The sequence below is a fragment of the Podarcis vaucheri genome (assembly GCF_965113315.1).
Source record: "Podarcis vaucheri genome assembly, chromosome: 10".
In the NCBI taxonomy this organism is placed as follows: domain Eukaryota; kingdom Metazoa; phylum Chordata; class Lepidosauria; order Squamata; family Lacertidae; genus Podarcis; species Podarcis vaucheri.
The window spans coordinates 47,328,818-47,349,568 of NC_138748.1; the positions used below are offsets into that span (position 1 = coordinate 47,328,818).

Here is a 20,751-nt window from a genome sequence, read left to right on the forward strand (position 1 = left end):
GCTCTTGCTGCTGCGTCTGCCGCCAGCACCGCTTCGCGCGTCGGTGCGCCGCCTTCTCTCTCGGTTCTGTTCGGCGCTGCCCGGCGGGCCCGAGTCGGCGCCGTCGCCGCGCTCTTTGGGCATAGCCTCGGTCTCCCGCTCGCGGGCTCCGGAGAGGCGCCGGTCCCGCGCGCCCCCTTCACCTACTCCTCGTCTCCCGCTGGTCCTGGCCGGACCGGGCTGGCTGGGCCTTCAGCAGCGCCGCTCCAGCTCCAGCTGCTGCTGCCGGGCTCTTTCGAGGGGGCGAGGACGGCTGCGCTTCCCGCTTGGGCGGCCGGGGGTCCGGCTCGGATGGCGGACGGCGGCGCCCAGCACCAGCAGCTCGTGCCCGGCGTCCCAGCCCCGCGAGGGATCAAGCGGGAACCCGAACTGGAGCAGCCCATGCCCGGAGGCGACGGAGCCGACAGCGGCCTCAGTAAGAGGCTGCGGACCGAGGCGGAGGCGGACGGAGGAGGCATGCAGGTTAGCAGGGAAGGAGGAGGAGGCGGCGGTGGCGCCACCCTGGACGACCGCCTTACCCCCCCCCCCCCTTGTGGCCTTGAGGGGCGCGCTCGCTCTCGCCCGGGCGCGGGTGCGTTTGTGCGCGCGCGCACGGGTCTCTCTGCGCGTGAGACTGGAGGGTATCCTGTCCCTCGCTCCCACAGGAGTCTGGGGGAAGAGCGCCGCTTTGGGAGGATGCTGGCCCCGTTGACCCCCCCCCCCTCGTCGGGCCGGTGTTAGGATCCTAGGCATAGCGGGGTAGGTGGGAGGGTGGGGAGGAAAGCTAAGGGGCTTTCGCAAACGTGGAGGGCCCAGCAGGGGTGTGGGCAGGGTATCCTGCAGCTCCGTGGTTGGTCTGGGAGGGCAGCTGGGGGAAGCATATTGTGGTGGCCTCAAGTGTAACAGCAGCAACATCATCATCATCAACAACAACATCACCATCAAGCCTTTTTGTAAGGGAACGGCTTGTCAACCTACGTGTAGACCGTCACGGTTGACACTTGCAAACAAGCATGCATTGCTGGTCTTCGGTTTTAAAAAGTGAGAGGAAGGCCTAGAAAGAGACAAAGTTTTTTTGTTTTGGATCGCACCCATATCGGCAGTTCAAGGCAAATAGCTTTTCATCTGGATCTGTTCCACAAGAAAGTTTATTAGGCCTCTCCTTGCTTTGTGGAAGAACTGTAGAGTTTTATGAAGCGACTCTGGATATTTTGCTTGTATCTGAGGCTGCAGTCCAATTCAGGTTTATCTGGGAGTAAATGCACATGCCTAAGATTGCACTGTATGGACTTTATTTTAACTCTGGGGCTGTCAAAGATAGCTGCATGGTACTCAGGTTCTAAACTCTTCATAAAAAATAATTTGTTCATCAAGATGTTGCACAGCTTTCACTCACACTTGTCACTCACCCAGATAAACTAGTATACCGCTCAGCTGAAGTGTAAATGCAACTTAGATATGATCAAGCTTGCCCCAAGAATAGCCACCCTAACCTGGATGTGACATACAGACTGCAGATGAAGTTACTCCACTGCTTCTTAAGTATTCAGGGACATTCATTCATCCATCCAGTGAGAGAGGAGGAAACAATTACCTTGAGTTTTGTGGTAATCTACTAGAGATGCCAGTCTGAAACTTCAAAAATAAGGGAATGTCTACTACTTTGGTAGTAGTCACTTACAGTTGTATTGAGCTATGATGCTCTGAGGTGGGGGACATTTGTTATAATCTGTGGAGTTGTACTGCTGTAGAACAGAATGTGGTCCTTAGAGAAAAGGTCATCTTTTAGAAATAGGCTTATTTGCAGCCTTATTTCAGAGTCTAGTCTGGAAGTTCTATGCTTGCAACCAACCAGAGTTTCTCCATGACTGTCCATGGAAGAAGACATGAATGTTGTGTGCTGGTAGAGTTCTTTTTGGCATTACTAGCAGTGGGGTGTTACCAAAGTATGAATGGTTGTGAATTGCAGGCACTGATGTCTATTGTAGGTGGAGAACAGTTAAAGTGACACAGGAGAAATGAGATACATAAAATTAACAAGCTGGTGGTGGAGGAATAGTACTATGTCGCACAGCCGTCCTTGATATAATTAATATTAACTATATAATGTACAAATACATTTTGTATAAAGTTATTAAAATGTCATTTTACAAATGCATACTTGTACCAGTTCTCCCTCCGTCAATTTGTTTAAGGATTTTGCCTCTTTCATTTGTTAGAAAGCAAAGAATATCTTTATAATTCAGTGGACACAAAGAACTTCCTGTTTAAATCCCTAGATTCATTCACATTTCATTTCTTTCACCAATGTACCTGATTTGAGCCACGGGACACATTGGGCCTTTGTCTATTTGAGCCATGAGACTCATTAAGACTCATTGGGTACTCCAGTGCTCAGCATTGATAACAGTGGTCTAATATAGACTTACAGAGTCATCCTAACCAGGCAGATTTGTCAGGGGGTAAATTACTTTGCATCCTAACTGCTTCTGGCCAGGGTGTGTGTAGCAAGGGTTTTTTTCGGGGGGGGGGTGCGTGTGCAGTGTAGACTTTCATTTTCTTCCTTTCCATTGATTCCTGTGCGCTGAATTTAATTACACCCACATTTTCGGCTGCTGAGTTTTGTAGAGCTCTGTGAATCAGTGAATGGAGTTAGCATGCAGCACAACTTTGGTTATCCCACTTCTCCCCCTTAATGCAATCCTTTTCTGCCCTCCACACTGGTATAGCTTCTGCTGATTTAACCTCTGCTAGCAGGGCTTTCCCTTAACAAGTATGAGTAGATACCCTGGACTAGTCATTGATGGCAGCCTGAGTAATGGATGGCAGCCTATTTCCAGCTCCGGTTAACCTCTCTCAGCTATTATATCTGGGAGTTAGGATTGCACTATTAACTTTAAAATGAGGTGTTTGCTTTCTATTGATAACATATAATCTAGGCAACAGGAGGACATGCTAGCTTAATTTGTGCCTATGTCGGCTATTTTATTTCTGGGGAAATGAGTGGAAAGGTGTCCTTCTTTGTCTCTTTCTCCTGAAATTCTCTAGCTGTTGTTTGCACAAAGGCCAGCACAAGAACTACCTGCCAGAAAACATGTTGGGTGGTGGGCCAGAGGACTTACTTTCTGGTAGAACTTGGGGCCATCCTGTTGCCCTTCCTCAGAATCAGATTTGCTAGCTCAGAATGGTTGCAGTTTGCTATTTAAATCTGCAGGTGAGGATAGACTCCTCCATCCTTAGTAAGCTAATCTGCATATGAAAAAGTGCAGTTGTTTCTCATCATAGCTACTTAGACAGCACCTGTAACATTGCAGGGAAAGGGAGTACCGCTTTAGTGAAGGTTTCACTTCATAGCAATGAAACTTAGTTGTAGTCTCCTAATCAGTTGCCTCCCCTCACTTGTTCCTGGGGCAGTTCAGGGAAAGCAAGTAGATGCAAACTCCCTTCACTGGTGATGGGAAACAAACTGATGTTTGCTTTTTTTAATGTATAGGAAAAATACGGCTGGTTATTGAGAGAATGAGGAATATCGAGCATGTATTAATAGGTGATCATTTAGTATGCAAAAAGAACTAGCAGTCTAGCCTAGCAAGTAGCCTCTGAGCCAGAATACCGTTATATTCCACATCCCAGACTGACTTTGAAAGAGAGTGACTGGCAGAAGACCACCCAATGAGCAAATCCAAAAACTCTTGGTTCGCACTAAACTCTTAATAACAGATATAGTATGAAGTGATATACGGTAGATTGACAGTCTAATAAATTAAGAGAACATTTCATCCAAATACTGACCTATAATTTGTGATATCTCTTTTCTTCATGATGCTGAGTAGTGTTCTTAGTGTACTGTGTATTGGATTGCATTAGTATGCAGTAGCAACCGCTTGGATCAGACCAAATGCCCATCTATTCCAGTATCCTGTTCTAACAGTGACCACCCAAATGTCTTTGGGAAGCCCACAAACGGGAACTGAATGTAATAGCATCTTCCCTGTTTGCGCTTTTCACGCAACTAATATTCAGAGGCCTCTGATTCTGGAGGCAATACCGAAAATAAATTGTCCCTGAATATAGGCCACACCCCCTAAAACAAGATCTCTTGGAAAGATACACGCGCGCGCGCACACACACACACACTTAAATTCTGTGCCAGCGCCACATGGTACTCTTTAAAATCTGAAAGAACACATGCAGCCTCTAGACTTGTCTCACAATGAATAACTAGCCAGGCAGCCAAGGCTATCTCTTGAGAAGGGTGGGTGATCCTTTGCAAAAGAGCTGAGGTTCTGTGCAGTTCACAAGGTCTCATATTGATTCCTGGCTTCTCTACTTATAAGACTGCAATTGTAGGGTGCATTCAAGTTTATATAAACCAGATTTTGGGGGAAAGTATGGCCTATATTTAGACCAGTATGGTATATAACTGAAGTGACTTAATGAGCCATTGATTGATAGCTTTATGCTTGAATATACATAGATGGAAGAAACAAGCACATCTTTCGGTTACTTTTTGGGTTACTTTTTGATTCTAATTGTTGGGGATACTTAGCTTGTACTTGCAGTTGTATTATGAAAATGTTTGTATAGAGGTGCATCTAGTAAATTAAGAGGGGGAAACTTGAAAATTGCATCTGGAGGAGGGTAGAAAGCGTTTTAACTCTTGCTGGTGCCCTTTGTTTCTAGAAGCTTTGTAAACCTTTATTTAAAAAAAAGAATTGCATTTGCTTCTCTGGCCACATGTTTTGCTTAAACTATTTAGAGACTATGAGGTAAATTGTTTTAAAAAGAGAATTGCTGTGTACACTTCCTTCTGATCTGCCAAGTTAGGAAAATACTCTAAACTGAAACTGTTCTTTACAGAAATGTCTTACTTTGCTGAGTGCTACTTGGACAAGTAACTGTGTGCTTGATGCTCCTTTCTGTTGCTGACACTGACTGTGTTCCCACTCTTTGAAAACTGTGTGATTTATTCATTGCAATTTGATGTTTTCTGCTACAGCTCTTGATTGCCTCTATGACTCTGGTTGGTGGCCCCAAGTGGATGTTCATTCTCTTGCTGAGGCACACTAATGTTCCATTTAGCTTCTGGAATTTGTCCCATTTTGTGTGACTCTCTGTTACCTTCTGATATGCAATTAGCCACATAATTGTGGAATCTGTTCCGGAAGTCCGTTCGACTTCCAAAACCTTCGAAAACTGGAACCAAACTGGAACTTGGGAGCCAAAATGTTTGAGAATTAGGCTGTTTGATTCCAAGGTACGACTGTATAGGACACAGAATGCTTAATTAACACAGAATCCTTGCACATGAGACTTTAGCATCCTGTTGAGTCAATCTGTTTCATGCAGGCAAAACATGAACAGTTCTAGCAAACTGTAAGAAAATTGTAGCAAGAGACATAAGTTTGCAATGAACTTGAAATTTCTCAAATTGGAACTAATATCCTATGGCAACTATTTTAATGTAACTTTTCCTTTGCCTCCCATCCAATATATATAGAATATCTCTTGGGCCTTAAATGTCACAGTAGCCCAGTTTTTCTTGCAATACTGGAAAAAAATAATATTTACAGGTATGCAAATATGTCCATGATTGTGGCCTACCTAATCACATTTTAGGAGTCTTTATATTACAAAATACACATTTTAGCATCCATAGGAAAAAATGACTTTTGTTTTGATTTACAGTTTTTAATACTGAACATATGAAAACTTACTTTTCAGGAAACCAGAAGCATGTCCTACATACCCTGCTGCTCAGGAGTCTTAGAAATTTTATGGGTTGGAAAGTGCTGCGTATTATCTCATCATTCCTGCTCGCCTTAAGAATAATATCTTATGTGTTAGTTAGTCCAGACATATTTCTTCAGTTTATTCTTAAGGGCATACTTTTCAGTTCTTTATGTTCGGATTCTCTGTCTCCACATGAGTTGCTTTGTGAGGGTAAAAGGCATACCTGGACAATCAAGTGGAGCCATCACCTGCTATAGTCAGTTGTATGGGAATAGGAATAAAGAAGGAGAATCGAACTCTTCACTAATGTGCCATAGTAGTTATGACATTGGTAATGCTATGTTCATAGAGATGGAACAACAATAATGGTACAAATACTGTCAGAAAATGATTGTGCTTAAGAGAAAACCCATTCATTGTGCAGTACTAACTGCAGTTTCCTCCTGATCAGACTCTTACAGCCTAAAATGTGGAACTCCATCTATTACAACTCACTTTCCTAGGGAATACAGACCTCACCATAGCCATAAATACCTTGATAAGGTCGAGATTGGATTACTGTAACATCATTTAAAAGGATGCCTTCCAAAAGAATCCAGAAACTTCAATTGATGTAGAATGTAGTTTGGCTTCTCATAGGAGCCAGAGTTTATGATCACATAACACCCATATTGTGCCATCTTCACGGGATCCCTCATATTGTTTTTTGCATCTAATCCAAAGTGATTGTGCTAGCCTTCAAAACTCACAGTATCTTAGGGACTGCAGTATCTAAAAGATGCTGTCTTCCATATGTACCACATATGGAACCACATGCTTCAGTCCTCAGCGGAGGCCCTACTTTCTGTCCTGGCTCAACAGAAGTGAAGTGGTGGGAGACATTCTTTCTGATGGTACCTGTATTCTGAATGACTTTGCCCCATGAAATTTAGCTACAACCCCCTTCTTTCTCTGCTACTCAAAAGGACATTTTCTTGAGTGGTTGCTCTGCATTTTGTTTTCCATTAAGGGATTTTGTTGTGGATATTTTATATGTTATTTGTACAGTGTGTTTAATTGTTATGATGGTTAGCTGTCTTGAAGATCTTATTTTGTGGACAAACATTTTTGGGATGCATTTTAAAAATATAAGCCAGTAGTTAATAATAATGCATATGCTCTACAAATGCTGTGATAGGTTTCTGACTTTTTCTATATTTATCACAAAGGTTACAGTGAGTTGTCATTCCTATTGTCCTCCGTTAGACTATTACCACTTCAGTTTGTAGACAGTGCGGAGGTAGCATGTAATCCTACAACAGTGATAAACAACAACAACCACAATTTTGCTATACAAATGTTGTTTATACGGTACATGATATACTTTAATTTTGGGGTGACAACAGAACTCTGAAAGCAACAATTAGGTGCAAGAGGCTAATTTAGAGGCAGTGTGCAATATATCTCATATGTTTCATTCTTTATCCGTTGCAGCAGCAGACAGCTTTAGGTAGTTAGGGTTTCGTTATCTAATCCATCACTGATCAGCCTGGATAAACCCTGTTTGGCCAGTACTGATCTTGTTAGTGGGGTGGTATAAAGCTGCTTGAGCTGGGATTGGAGCAAATCGGATCATGGCTGCTATATGAATCCAGGACTTATTTCTTGCAGCCAGGGATGAAGGGGGAAAGAAATAGCTGCAGCATATTGACTGACCATTGAAAGTGGTTTCTTTCAAGCTGTGTTAAATGGCAGATTACGCTGAGGAGGTTTGGGTGAAGTCATAGAGAGTCATCCACATGTAATCCTAATGCTGTTTTCTTCCCAAGGGATAGTGGAAGTGCTGCTCTGGTATTCTATCCATGCACAATCTAGTTTTGCATTGTCACTTCACTAACTCTGTATATGCACATAGGTGCAGGTAGGTTGATTGATATGAATGCATGGGTAAGGCAGCATGGTTTGCAAAACGATTTTGGTGCACATGTACAAATTGCTGCGTTCAAAGCAGTGTTCTTGTATGCCAAACCAACCAGAGACAGGGAGCCACAGAAGGACTGTGCAGTCTTCAGGATTGTTGCCATCTTATAATATTCTCAGCACTTTGGGGGCCTTCTGTGCTGAAATACAGTGGTACCTCGGGTTAGAGACGCTTCAGGTTATAGACGCTTCAGGTTACAGACACTTCAGGTTATAGATGCTTCAAGTTACAGACTCTGCTAGCCCAAAAATAGTACCTCGGGTTAAGAACTTTGCTTCAGGATGAGAACAGAAATTGCGTGGTGGCGGCGCGGCAGCAGCGGGAGGCCCCATTAGCTAAAGTGGTACCTTAGGTTAAGAACAGTTTCAGGTTAAGAACGGACCTCTGGAACGAATTAAGTTCTTAACCCGAGGTACCACTGTACACATATGCATATGTGCTTACATCACCCCCCCCACCCCATTCTGGAGAAGCAGTTTCTTTTAAAAATGTATTTGTTTATTTATTCAGCCAATTGTATACTATCCTTTATCCAAAGACTACAGGGCATTTTACAGCATAATAAACAACATAAAATGCATGCTTAACAATATCCATGAAATGTAAAAGTTGAAAACATTTATATTGGTACAGTTTCTAACAAGCATGATCATCAAATTCTTCCTAAATTATTTAAGTCACTAATACCCTCATCCGGAAGCCTGCTGCAGGAGGCGCGTCTTCAGCTGTTCCCTGAAAGAAAAGAATGATGTGGCCAAGTACTTATCCACTGGGGAGAGGGTTCCACACATATGAAATCACCACTGAACGTATCATTCCAAGAGTCTGTGCACTAAGCACTGATCCTGCACCTAGCATCTCCTGCATATGAGGTCTGCAAAGGTTTTGTGGGTTCCCTGTATTTTCTGTTCATATTGGAATGTATGAATTTGCCATTTGTACTTGGTTCCATTTACAATACACCATTGGCTGCATTTTTGGTTTCTTACTGCAGCTTGCTGCTGTGCCTTGCTACCTGCTGTGCCGCATGGGAACTGATCAGTTCAGTGCTTAAAAAAACAAAAACAAAAAATACCCTCTCTTTTACTGCCCTCCTTTTCTAACTTCCTCATAAGTCTCAAAAGCTTTTCAAAGAATTGCTTGTGTGAAGAAGGGCTTGTTCTTGATTAAAAAGAAAATGAGAAACTGGAGTTCTTTTCATAGTTTGTGCACTGCTCCCAGTTCAAAGCACAATTGTTGGTTAAATGGCACTGGTTACGAAGGGAAAGAGTTTTGGTCCTTCCCATGTCCAGTGTTATGAGTGGTACCAGAATCACCTAAACTTAAGGATACACTACAGCCCTGTACACAGAGTTACAGGGCCTACTGCCTGTATTCCCCCCAGTTGTTGTGCTGCTGCTACTCGTGACTCCTGATAACTAAGAGTATTGTGATACTTTAAACATCAACAAACTTACACAGCATCTAATCCCCAAGTGACGGGCTTTTAGTCTTAAACCAAGTGCAGAGGCCCTGTTCCTGAATGCAGCAGACTTTGTCTAGTATACCTCAAGGCATACTTAGTGGTGACTGGTGTGTCCTAGCTTTTTTCCTTTCAGATAATGGAAGATGCATTGCCTAGAGTCTGTGGACCCAGGCCTAGTGAGGGGAGAAGGAAAATGGGCTCGAAGGGACAATAAAGGTGGCCGGTAGGCAGCAGTTAGGCTGGGGTTGAGAGATGTTGGAGAGCAAGAACCTGATTGGTTTCTTCCCCATATGTGCACTGTAGCCTAATCAAATTGTCAAATTGATGTTTGATTGTACTACAGGAAGACTAGTGAAGTGGGACATAGTGTTACATGATGCCTTTTTACAGAATATATCTGCCCTCTTTGAATTCGCTTGCCTCTTGTCTGTATAGTTTAGTTTTGACATGATGATGATACAATAAAAAAAATGGAATATTTTGCCTCTGTAGTGAGGAGATCCCTTACATTAGTGAAATGATGAATCTGTATGTGGCATGGACCTGAAATCTTTATTATTACACAACACTGTGTTTATTGCACCATGAAGAACAACCTGCATGTTATATGCATTTTTATTCTCTCTGTGAAGTGTATGGTGATAACCACTGCTTTCAGTATTTAATCTCCAGTGCTTGAATAAAATGTTTGCTGAGCAAACCGTTTTGTTATTTTTCACAAAAATGTTTTCATTTTCTGTTTTCTGAAGACTGTATATCTGCTTTCTGTTCAATATATGAGTTGGATATCCTGAGGCTCGATAAAACCAGGGCTGCATTTATACTAAGGTTTTGTCACAAAATTGTTAGGTGCACAAAATTTCAACACTGGTGTTTCGTTAATACAGCTGCGCTCTTCCGTTGCTGGGCTCCATTGAAAATGGCTTCTCCATGTGAACCAGATGCGATCTCTTGGGTGATGTGGATGCAATTAGGCAGTTGAATGTTCATGTGTACGCCATGCATGCGTTTCCCTCCCTGCTTCCCCCCACCGCATGGCCCTGGGCTCTGGCAATCCATGCTATGCCACTGAAGTTCTGTACTCACAAAGTCTCTCTCTCTCAAAAAAAAAAAAATTCCTTGTTCACATCTCCATTTTGTCCTGAGAGAACAGCCTGAGTGATCTATGGGTTTGAATTCAGATTTCATTCACTGCTCTTTCCCCCATCACCAGTAATTGAAGCTGTGCTCAGGACTTTCATATAATCATGCATCTCCTCCACAATTATCAGCCGCAATATAATCACTGGTATAGTTGCTGATAATGGTGGAGTTGCAGAAGTCTGAAAGCAATAATAATGCTAAGAGCTGGACAAATTATAAGTGTAGTGTTGTTGTTTTTGTCTATTCCTGTTTGTCAAAGTGTTTGTGCTTTTGTCTAGTTGATTAAAAAAGTTATCAGGAGCCGCCTGACTTGTGACGGGTTGATAAGTAGGTATTTGTGATGAATCTGGCAATCTTTAAGTCTTGCTTATTCAGATACTAGATTATTACACCTTATGTGCATGCATAATGGTCTCCTTTGAGTGATTACATCTAAGGGGTAAGAAGAGCATCCAGTAATGAAGTGAGTGGGCCAATTAGAGGCAACTAGTTCCACTTCGCTGGAGCATTTTTTTTGAGAGCTCCATTTTATAGTTGCATTGAAGTGACTCTGAAGTGCAGTTGTCACAAGACAATGCCACTGCCCAAGGATTAGAACTTTAGTGGTACCTCGGGTTAAGTACTTTGTTTGTTCCGGAGGTCTGTTCTTAACCTGAAACTGTTCTTAACCTGAAGGACCACTTTAGCTAATGGGGCTTCCTGCTGCTGCCGCGCCGCCGGAGCACGATTTCCTTTCTCATCCTGAAGCAAAGTTCTTAACCTGAGGCACTATTTCTGGGTTAGCGGTGTCTGTAACCTGAAGCGTATGTAACCTGAAGCGTCTGTAGCCCGAGGTACCACTGTACTTTGTTGCATTCTGAGATTTAACACATTCTCTTCTCCTTTTCTATTTTTAGTACACTCGCTTCTAAATTCAAGGCAGCGCACAGTTGCTGTTGAAGACATTTGAGTTTTTCTTTTTCTTGGTGTTTTAGATTCAAGTTACGTTATTTGAGAGCAAGACAACTAAACTTTTCTGTGTGTATGTGGATGACCTGTCCCCCACACAGCCCTTTTCTCATTTTAAATGTAGGGAGAGGCCTTTATACTCTAAATTTCTATCTGTGCAGCTAAATATTGATATGCAGCTGCATCAGAAGTTTCCACAGGCCTTTACCTGACAGTTGCCTATATTTCATGGTGCTTGTTCTCATTTTGAAATCTATCCAGACCTTTAGGGACCACTCACATTAGGATGTGGTGCTTGTGTAATGGGGTTGTTTTTTTTGGGGGGGGGGGAGGATTGTGACAAATGCCTCTATCCTTAGATCATTTGAATAGTGTATTGGCCTAAGAATTGGGCATACTCGTTTTTAATAGCTGTAATATTAGGATATCTCCAGTGATGCAGATAGCATTTACAACTTTGGTGTCTTCATTGGGGAAGATTTATATCAGCTTTGATATTGCTATTTATGTTAATCTGGTTGTTAGAAATTATTTTCATACCTAGCCTGATGGGGGAGCACATTTTTTTTAAAAAAAATATTTTTACTTGGGTGTCGTGTACATAATAGAACTTGTACCATTCTAATCATTTGAGCACTTTCTGGTTTTTTGTTGATATTTTCCCTCTCGGTGCAATTAATGTATTGCGCAAGACGTATCTGAGAAGTATCTTCTGGGGATAGTAATTAAAAGCCTAGTGGATTTACCCCCCCTCCCTTTCCCCATTATGGCTGTGTCAGGTTTTTCCTATGGTGCTTGTCTGGAGCATAACAAAACTGCTATTTAGGTGCTGTGCTGTAAAAAGCAGGAAAAGAGCAGTTGGGATGGGACCCACTTGCTTTCTTTTCAGTATATGCTCAGGTTCCTTTCTGTGTTACAACAGAAGTGGACTAAATAAGTGCCCTTATGTAATGTCCCTCTGTAACATCAACAAATTTATCTTTCCCTGGAGGCTTTTCAGGTCCTGAGATCTGAACTCAGCTGAAACTCTTCCTGCAAGTCAGAGATGCAAAGGCTTTTTTAGGGGTTTGCTTATTTTAGGAGGCATTTGCAGATACATACTACCATCAGGAAGTATGCCCAGAAGTGCTGACCCAACAAGGTCTCACTTAGGTTTTATTTAGTATCATGTGGGATAGTCGGAGACTGTAACTATGATGGCAGGCGTATCATTTGGTGTCTGTGGTTGTGGTTAGGGGGTGGGTGGGGCTTCTCTGCATTTAGCCCTTCCTACTTCTGATGGAAACACTGAAAGTGTACGTTAGCTTGTAGCTTTTAAATATTTCCCTCTTCAGTCAGATACGATGTAGTCAGGAGCAGAATATGCAAACATTTTCTGTGTGTGCCGTTTCTCTCTCTCTTCTCTCTTTTCTCTCTCTCTTCTCTCTTTTCTCTCTTCTCACATAAAGAAAATTGTTACTGTGTCTGGGGTAGGAGGATATCTGCTTTTGAAAAAAGTTCTTCGTTCTTATTTGTGTGTTCCACACAAAACGATTGGTACAGACTGAAGAAGCAAGATGCGTAACTTCTGTTAATGTTCTGCCTCACATTAATTTTTCAGGGGGGTAGGGAAATCTTGACATGGCATAATGCCACGACTACTTCTGAGTCTTCCGAACCAGGAAGTGGCTTTTTGTATCGACTTATAAGTCTGAAAGAGTTCTGCAAAGCAAACTAATGTAGTATTTCCTGTGGTTTGTTTCTTCCCTTATGAAAACTGTTGTTTCAGGATCATACAGGGAATTATGAATGAAATTGCTGAATTGTGTTCTGTATGAGGAACAGTTTTTAAAATGATGACTTAGATCACTAAGCAGATGCCATCCTCTTAAACAGTAGTTTTGAACAGACTTTCCCCCTTCGTAGTTTACAGATAATTTCTAACCCTGACTGGGCCAGCAGCATGATGGAATGGTGTAGCCATAGCTTCATCCACAGCACTTTAGTTTATGCCAGATGTGGGCAGGCTAAACCCTGCTCTGTGCTATGCTGTCCAGGGAGCTAGTGTAGCGGTTGGTTCCGGTTCAGCCCCAGTGCCACCAAATGATGTTTATGGAGCTGACTCCAGTGGATCCCAGGCTGGCTGAGCCTCTTCCTGCCCCTTAGATGTCTCATTTTGGAAGCTCCTGCAGCCAACTGGAACCCATGCTGGACATTCGGCTTCCGAAAATTGTTCAAAAACCAGAACACTCATTTCTGAGTTCCGATTGTTCGGGAGACGATTTGTTCGGGAACCAAGGCATTTGAGATCCAAGGTATGACTCTACGTATTTTTAGCCTTGATTCAGTTAGATCTCCATTAGAGGAAGGAGAAAATGTAAATAAGAACTCAAATAGGTGGGATTTATAGATAGCTTTGGGACACATGGTGGAACCAGAGACTATGCATTAATATCTGTAGTGTGTCTTCAATTTTTGTCATTCAGTTGCAAAACTACTATGTTGTTATTACTTTAAAAGATAAAGCTGATCTTTTATTTTATTTTTCTGATAGAGAACTTTTTGTTCTCAATGACAGCATTGAATCTCTGAGCTAAATTGGCTAACCTGTTATGGATTTTTCAAAGCCCCTGTCACGTTCCGTATAACTACCAGTTATATGGTTGAAAGCTAGGAAGGAGGAGAAAGGGGCTGCTCTGGATCCTCCTTTTATACCACCCAGCTGTAGCTGTCTTGACCCTACCATCTGTGGTCTAGAAAGTATAAGAGACCCTCAGTGCATCCACTGTACTGAGCGAGCTGTGTATTTGGGAAAGCCAAGGCTTGCATGCATACTGACAGGCACCATGAGCTGTCCATTGACCTGCCTCAGCCTGGTGTGCTAATGGTGCTGTGAGAATGTTATGCATGTAGGTGTTGCATTTAACTCTGTTTTCAGTCCTTGTGCACCTTGCCCTCTGTCTGCACTAAGAAGGTACTAGATTATGTTTAAAGTATTTGAGGCTCATAGGTATACTGTATTTGGGGGAACAGAAGCAATCATGTTATTTCTGCTGTGCGGCTAAAACAGAAGAACCACCAACTTTTGAACAAGTTGCATGGGCGTAAGTACCCCAACTGGATTTTTTTTACAAACCCCTCTTATGTTCCTTTTTTGTTCTCATGACCTATAGGCAGAGTTGCATGTATGTCTTTCTGTTATTTGTTTGGGCATCACCTCATTTTCCTTCCCCCTTTTCCTAACTCTGAGACTGGGTTTAAATCATAGCAGAAACTACTCTGTCACATTGCACTATCTATTATAGCTGGTATGATACAAAGCTCTGGTTATTCAGCATCTCCAGTAAAACTCAGCATACAGCAGAGTGTTCCCGTCTTGCTACTGTTAGTTCACCACTGCTGATGTTAACAACTTAAAGAGCCTTGGGTGACTATAGGTTGTTAGTGATATATTAAACAGCCTGCTCTTTAACTTCAAGGGAACTTGCCTGGCTTGATAGGGTATTTGAAATGCAGTCCTAAGTTAGAAAGTTTGATATTGATAATGCAAATGACAATGGTGTAGCACTGGTGCATAGGGCATTTTCAGAAATCTTGCCAATATCTACTTTCTTTTACAGAAGTTTTCACATTCCATTGTTTGGGAGAAGGCAGAAGAAGTGTCTCTAGATATTTTGTGTCAGGCATGTCCAAAGTCCATTTTGGGGGCCTAAACAACTTTGGTCGGCCCTCACACATATTCACTTCATAAAATCTGACCCTCTTTGAAAAAAGTTTGGGCACCCCTGTTTTATGTGCTTCTTACTTTGAATTCTTGTTCTTCACTGGTTATAGGGGCATCTAACTTGGTGATTATGTAGACATTACATTTGAAAGTGGGTTAACTCTTATGGTCTCTTCATGCATTACAATGAAATGACTGCAGACTCTTTGATTGAGATAGTACCTCATGCTGTTCCATGTCTCAATGCTGAGTAATTTTTTGTTTTTGTTTTTTAAAAAATCCACTTGATATTTACTGAATAAGTACTATTTGCTCTGGTTCAGTATAACTTAAGAATGCAAATGTTGCATATATTGGCTTCGTAGGGTCCCATACCTCTTTGTAATCAGAGGCTATTTGCTTACTCTACACATTTTAAAAACAACAGAGTCTTATAGAATATGTTTATAATTTGCTCTCACTGTACCCTGTATAGAAAAGAAAGCATTTGTCTTTTCCATAGTTGTTTTGCTCACCTTTGAATGCTAAACCTCTGACCTTGCTGTGGATGTTTGTTTCCCTTCCCCCTTACAGAGCCTATCTGTAGTGCTGTCACTGCTGGCATGCATGTGCTGTCCTTGAAAAAGCAGATTGGATTTATTAAAATCATTGCCAGTTGCTATGGCAGCCATTGTCACTGTGGGCTAATGGGAAAAGGCAATTACTGCCATGCATCTGAGGAGATTTCTGAGACAGGAGAGATTGAGTATCCTCAGATGATTAGCTGTGTGATTGACAGACTGACAGTCATAGAGAGCAAGGGTTTGTGTGCACATGTATGTGTTTATGTAAGTGGCTGGATATGTCATCTTCTCATAAGGTTTGGCCCATATTGTAATATTTTTCCATTCGTGGGTAAATCCCTTTGGAAGATTCACAGCCATCTCTTTTAAGGTGTGGTGCCAGTCATTTCAAGCTTGGTTTTTCTTTTAACCTACAGATAATTTGTTCAACTGATGTGCCTCTAGATTGTAATTGGAAACTTACTCTTAAAAATAGAAACTTTCTGTGTTAAACTTATTATTTTGCCTGTCTTCCAATTCTTGCTATTCCTAATTCTCCTCTCTGAGCTGCTGTTCTATTTAAAGCAAGGTGTGGATGTTGATAAATGTTTATTCCTATTATCTTACTGTGGAAATAATAGGTTGTGAGAACTGAGGTTAGCACAATATATTTTGGGCATTTGAACAGGCCGCTAATAACAGTTTTCTCTTATATGTATACAGGCTTTGGCATAGTGTCTTGTTACTCTGTGTATAAAGCACGTTGCTCTTTCAGTCGAGATCAACATTCTTTGGTTGTCTGATGAGGGAGATTCCATAGTTTGCTTTTTGATGATCAAACAAAAACAGAAGAAGCAGATATAAGGCTAATAGAAAACATCCACAGAAGCCCATGTAAATAAACACTGCTGTAAATGATTCAAGAAATAACTCTTGCAACCTAGTGTTTATTTATTGAATTTATATACTGCCCTTATGCCTAGGGATCCTTGGATCTTGCCTGTTTTCACACACTATTACCACTTCCTTTAGAATTCTATCTGTGATATTTTATCTGCACAATCAGGAACCAAAAAGTTGTCTTCAAAAATGTGGCTTTTGAGCTGTCTGGCACCAAAACAGCAACTATGCATTCCGTTTTGGCGACTATAGCCCTGGTTTAAGGAGCCATTTGGCGTCTAGCTTATATATCTGAGTTTCTAGCACTGAATGAATTACAATATTAAAACATAATATTAAAAGCAGTTTAAAACAAGCACATTTGTTCCCTAAGTGATTTTATGAAATAGTTTAGGCTTTGGTGATTAAAGTGGCATAGAAATCCTGTTTGTTTAACTAACTAACTAACTAACTAACTAACTAACTAACTAACTAACTGTTGAGTCTAATGTACGGTAATTAATGCTGCTTAGCAAAAGAAAGCGGCAATGATTCACACATCCTGCCTGTGAATAGATACTACTGGCAGCTTTCTTATGTTGGTAACTTTCTTGTTATAGAATCCAGATCAGCCTGCTTAGGCAATGAGGCCTTCATTAGAGGCTTTCTGAGATGAGTCTGGTGATGACTGACTATAAGGCCTCATTTATGAATGTGCTTTCTCTGATATCATTTTGGCACCAGGAGACTAACTTTTTTATTCTCCTTGAATTTTTAAGAGTTTCAGTGCTGACATTTGCTTTGTCTCTACCTGTCCTCCTCCTGTTCTGTCTTGGTTGTTTTCAGATTGTTCTTCTTCACTTTTTTAGTTAAATCAACTGGCAGCTTTTTAAAATTTAGTTCCTGGAAATCTATTGAAAGGTACAGTACATATTTAGCATATACACATTTAAGTGGCTCATTCTAAGGTTTCAAACAATCCATTTCCTGTTGGGTTTTTTAAAAGTCTGTTCAGTTTTTCATCTTTACTCTCTTCCTGCCCACCCAATCCACTGTATGAATTTAAGAATTTCCTCAAGATGTGTTTGCTGAAAGAGAGACAGAGGAAATACAGTACCTGGAGTTGGTATGGAAGCTCACTTCTACAGGTTTTGCTTTACAAGGACTTCTTAGTGTTTACAAAATGAAATCCAGAGTCCTTTTTTAATGAACTGCAACATCGAGCCTTTTAGGCCTTGGGCAAATACTTGTTTTGCCTTTTCAGCACTTAGGAAGGCTATGAAGATGAAGAATAGGCATTTTAACTTAGTCTTTCTTCATCTGTATCTTCAGCAGCAGTTCTCTCTCACACACATTACATATTTGACAGAAATTAGGGAAGTTTTCTGTATGTGTATGACATGCACAAGAACGTGTAGAAGAGTGATGTCTTGTATCCTGACAGGTAGAAATAGGAAAGTGTAGGTTACTGGCTCACGTTTGGTGTTACTTTGGTTTTATATACTCATCAATGAATCATTACGTTGAATTGTCACTGTGGGTGTGAAGAATTTCAGGCTAGCGGATATATGGGCTGCCAGCAGTGATTCAGAACATAGGGCACAAGTGTTGTATTTTCCATTCTGTTACGTATGCTGTTGTCCATGCATATGCCTGCCTTATCTAAAAGGACATCGTTATGGGGTGTTCAGATAGTGTGTTAAGCTTACTAAAGTTGTTAACTAGCCTGGATAAATAAGGATGGCTTTGTGAAGACCTTCGGCTTATTTTTATGACATTAATGGGTGGAGGAGAGAGAGTGGAATGGATCATATATTGGAGCTGGTGTTTACAGCCACATATTTCTATCTCACCGTCATTGGATTTAAAAAATGGTCTTTTCAGAGCCACAGTAGAATTGGATGAGTCATTCAAGCAACCAGAAGGCAGGATTCACACAGTAGCTGCATACATATGAACTGAAATCAGCTTAATAAGGAAGGTGGAAGTAAATATCTGAATTTGGGGTCCCATTATAGGCTAGGCAGAATTTCCCATATATGAAATGTTGGTTTGTAACGAAAGAGATTTTGAAGTTCTGTTCATGTTTATTTTGGGTGTGTCAGGGAAATGAATGTTTCCATACACTCTAGGATATTTGAATGTCCAAAACTTACTATTGCAAGCATTAACTATCAGCTACAGTTACGACTAGTTCACATAAACAGAAGTGTTAAATCTGTGTCTAAAGATAGCAGGTGAGTAATCACGTGGTTGAATACGTCCCTGTTCTTTACATACACACATACACACACACACAATTTTTTTTGCCTTCCTAACAGAGGATTGCCTGTTCTTTGTTGTCTTTTTGGCAGACTTGTTTCCTCAGGTCTTTATTGTTAAGCTATGTTTTTCTTGCTACAAGCTTTTATCTCCTGTTTTCTGTTTATGCTTTTGTTACCCAGTTACTTTTGTTTTGTGTTCATAGGTAAGCCCCTTGGAAACATTTTTATTGAAGGGTAGCATAGAAATTTTAAAATAAGGAGAAGCCTTACCAAAGGTTCTTTCTAATAAGCCACTTTTCTTTGTGAAGAGATTTAAAAAAAATGGATAAGTAATAAACTGTTGTAACATGCTTTGTAACATGCTTTGTAACTGTTGTAACATGCTTTGTAAAATCCTGTGTTTGTTAGAAGTCTAGAAGCACTTCTTGCCCTGTGCATATGTCACCCCAAAAGTACCGTATTTTTTGCTCCATAAGACGCACCAGACCATAAGACGCACCTAGTTTTTGGAGGAGGAAAACAAGAAAAAAAATATTCTGAATCTCAGAAGCCAGAACAACAAGAGGGATCGCTGTGCAGCGAAAGCAGCAACCCCTCTTGCTGTTCTGGCTTCTGGAATAGCTGCGCAGCCAACATTTGCTCCATAAGACACACACACATTTCCCCTTACTTTTTAGGAGGGAAAAAGTGAGTCTTATGGAGCAAAAAATACGGTATGTTTCAAAGCTGAATGCTTGGGGGGGGGGAGAGTAACACCAGGAGAGCTTGTTTTCTCAAAATTTGGCCCTGTTAAGAATGGCTGAGGTGTGGTGAAACAAAAACAGACATCTTAATGGTATTTCGGGTTTCTGTATCTGGCCATAGATTGTCCTGGGGTAAATAATGTTAGTTAAGGTTGGATTCTAGCTTGCCTTAGCAGTACCTGTAAGAGAATTGGGGCATGTGAATTATTCACTAATCAGCTTGCTGTTCATATTAAGTTTCTGCTGTGGCTTTGGGGCATTTTGCCAGACCATGGCATGATTGATTTCATTGGTTCCTTTGGGAATAGTATTTTGTGTGCCTTGAAAATGGGGGAAGGTAGCCTGCTTTTGGCCAGTTTGAGTGCAAGGACTACTTTTCTTTCCACCAATTGCTCTTAGCTCACATTTTTTGCAAATTCTTCTTAACACAAATCGAGAATTCGGGGGTGTGTGTGTTTGCTTTTAGGCTGTCTTAACATTCTCCTCCTTTAGATCCTAATCTTCTTTGAACATCTAATGAAGTGATAGTCCATAATATCCAAAGTAACCTGGAAAAATGATTTTAGTTATTGGATAGTAGAAATGGAGGAGTGTGCCTTTCCTTTCCCAGAATACGACTTTTATTCCAGTTGCATCACAAGAGATACCTCCCTGTAAACAATTTCATTTTGAATTCTGCTTGCTTATTTGTGTATAATACTGGTGCAGTGATGATTAAGCTGCCATCTGACAACTATTACAAATGAAAAAGAGGGAAATCCTTATCAGAACAAACAATGGCAGATACTAATTCGAGACTTGGCTTGCTCTGCTGTCAAGTGCATCTATATTGGCTCAGCTCATAGAAGGGCAAAGCAATTGATTCAGGCCAGAGTTGACTGGCAAACAACTCAGTGAAATAGAGCATGCACAAACTTAGCAGTATCTATCTATTACTAACCACACCTCTAGCCTTTTCCTTCAATATGTGATGCAGTTGCACTGGAGCTCTTCCAAATTCTTTGCCACCATCATACAATCGGTTTCTGAAAGAGCACTCAAATCACAATAGTAGTCTATACTACAAGACAGTTTAAGGGTCTCGGTATTAGGTAGTGCAGGTAAAATGTTGATGATTGTGTTTAGATTTTGCAGAACTCTTCATGCAGGAATGGGCTTGGAATAACTGCTGCCACTTGGATTCACATTAGGAATTTAATGTTAGGAATTTAATGACCAGCAGCTAGGAACATGTGTAGTCTAGTGAACTGACCAGTATTTGAAGCAGGGAGTTGTAGTTTCTTCCCTAGAAGACTTGAAATATCTCTCTGCTTTATGAAAAAGGGTCTGACATCCAGGACTATACTCATTTGA

The 20,751-nt window shown here is 41.2% G+C and overlaps 1 protein-coding gene across 17 annotated transcripts in view; it reads left to right on the forward strand.

The window, feature by feature from the left end:
* Positions 1 to 330: 330 nt before the first annotated feature.
* RBFOX2 (RNA binding fox-1 homolog 2) overlaps positions 331 to 20,751 on the forward strand; it is a gene marked incomplete at its 5' end in the record, with an annotated part of 176,447 nt that continues 156,026 nt past the window's right edge. For all 17 annotated transcript variants that reach the window (XR_014224019.1, XR_014224020.1, XR_014224021.1 and 14 more), the window contains one exon: positions 331 to 501. Coding sequence is in view for 14 of the 17 variants with exons in the window: in XM_082240257.1 (XP_082096383.1) it covers positions 331 to 501 (171 nt within the window). The remainder of the gene's footprint in view (positions 502 to 20,751) is intronic.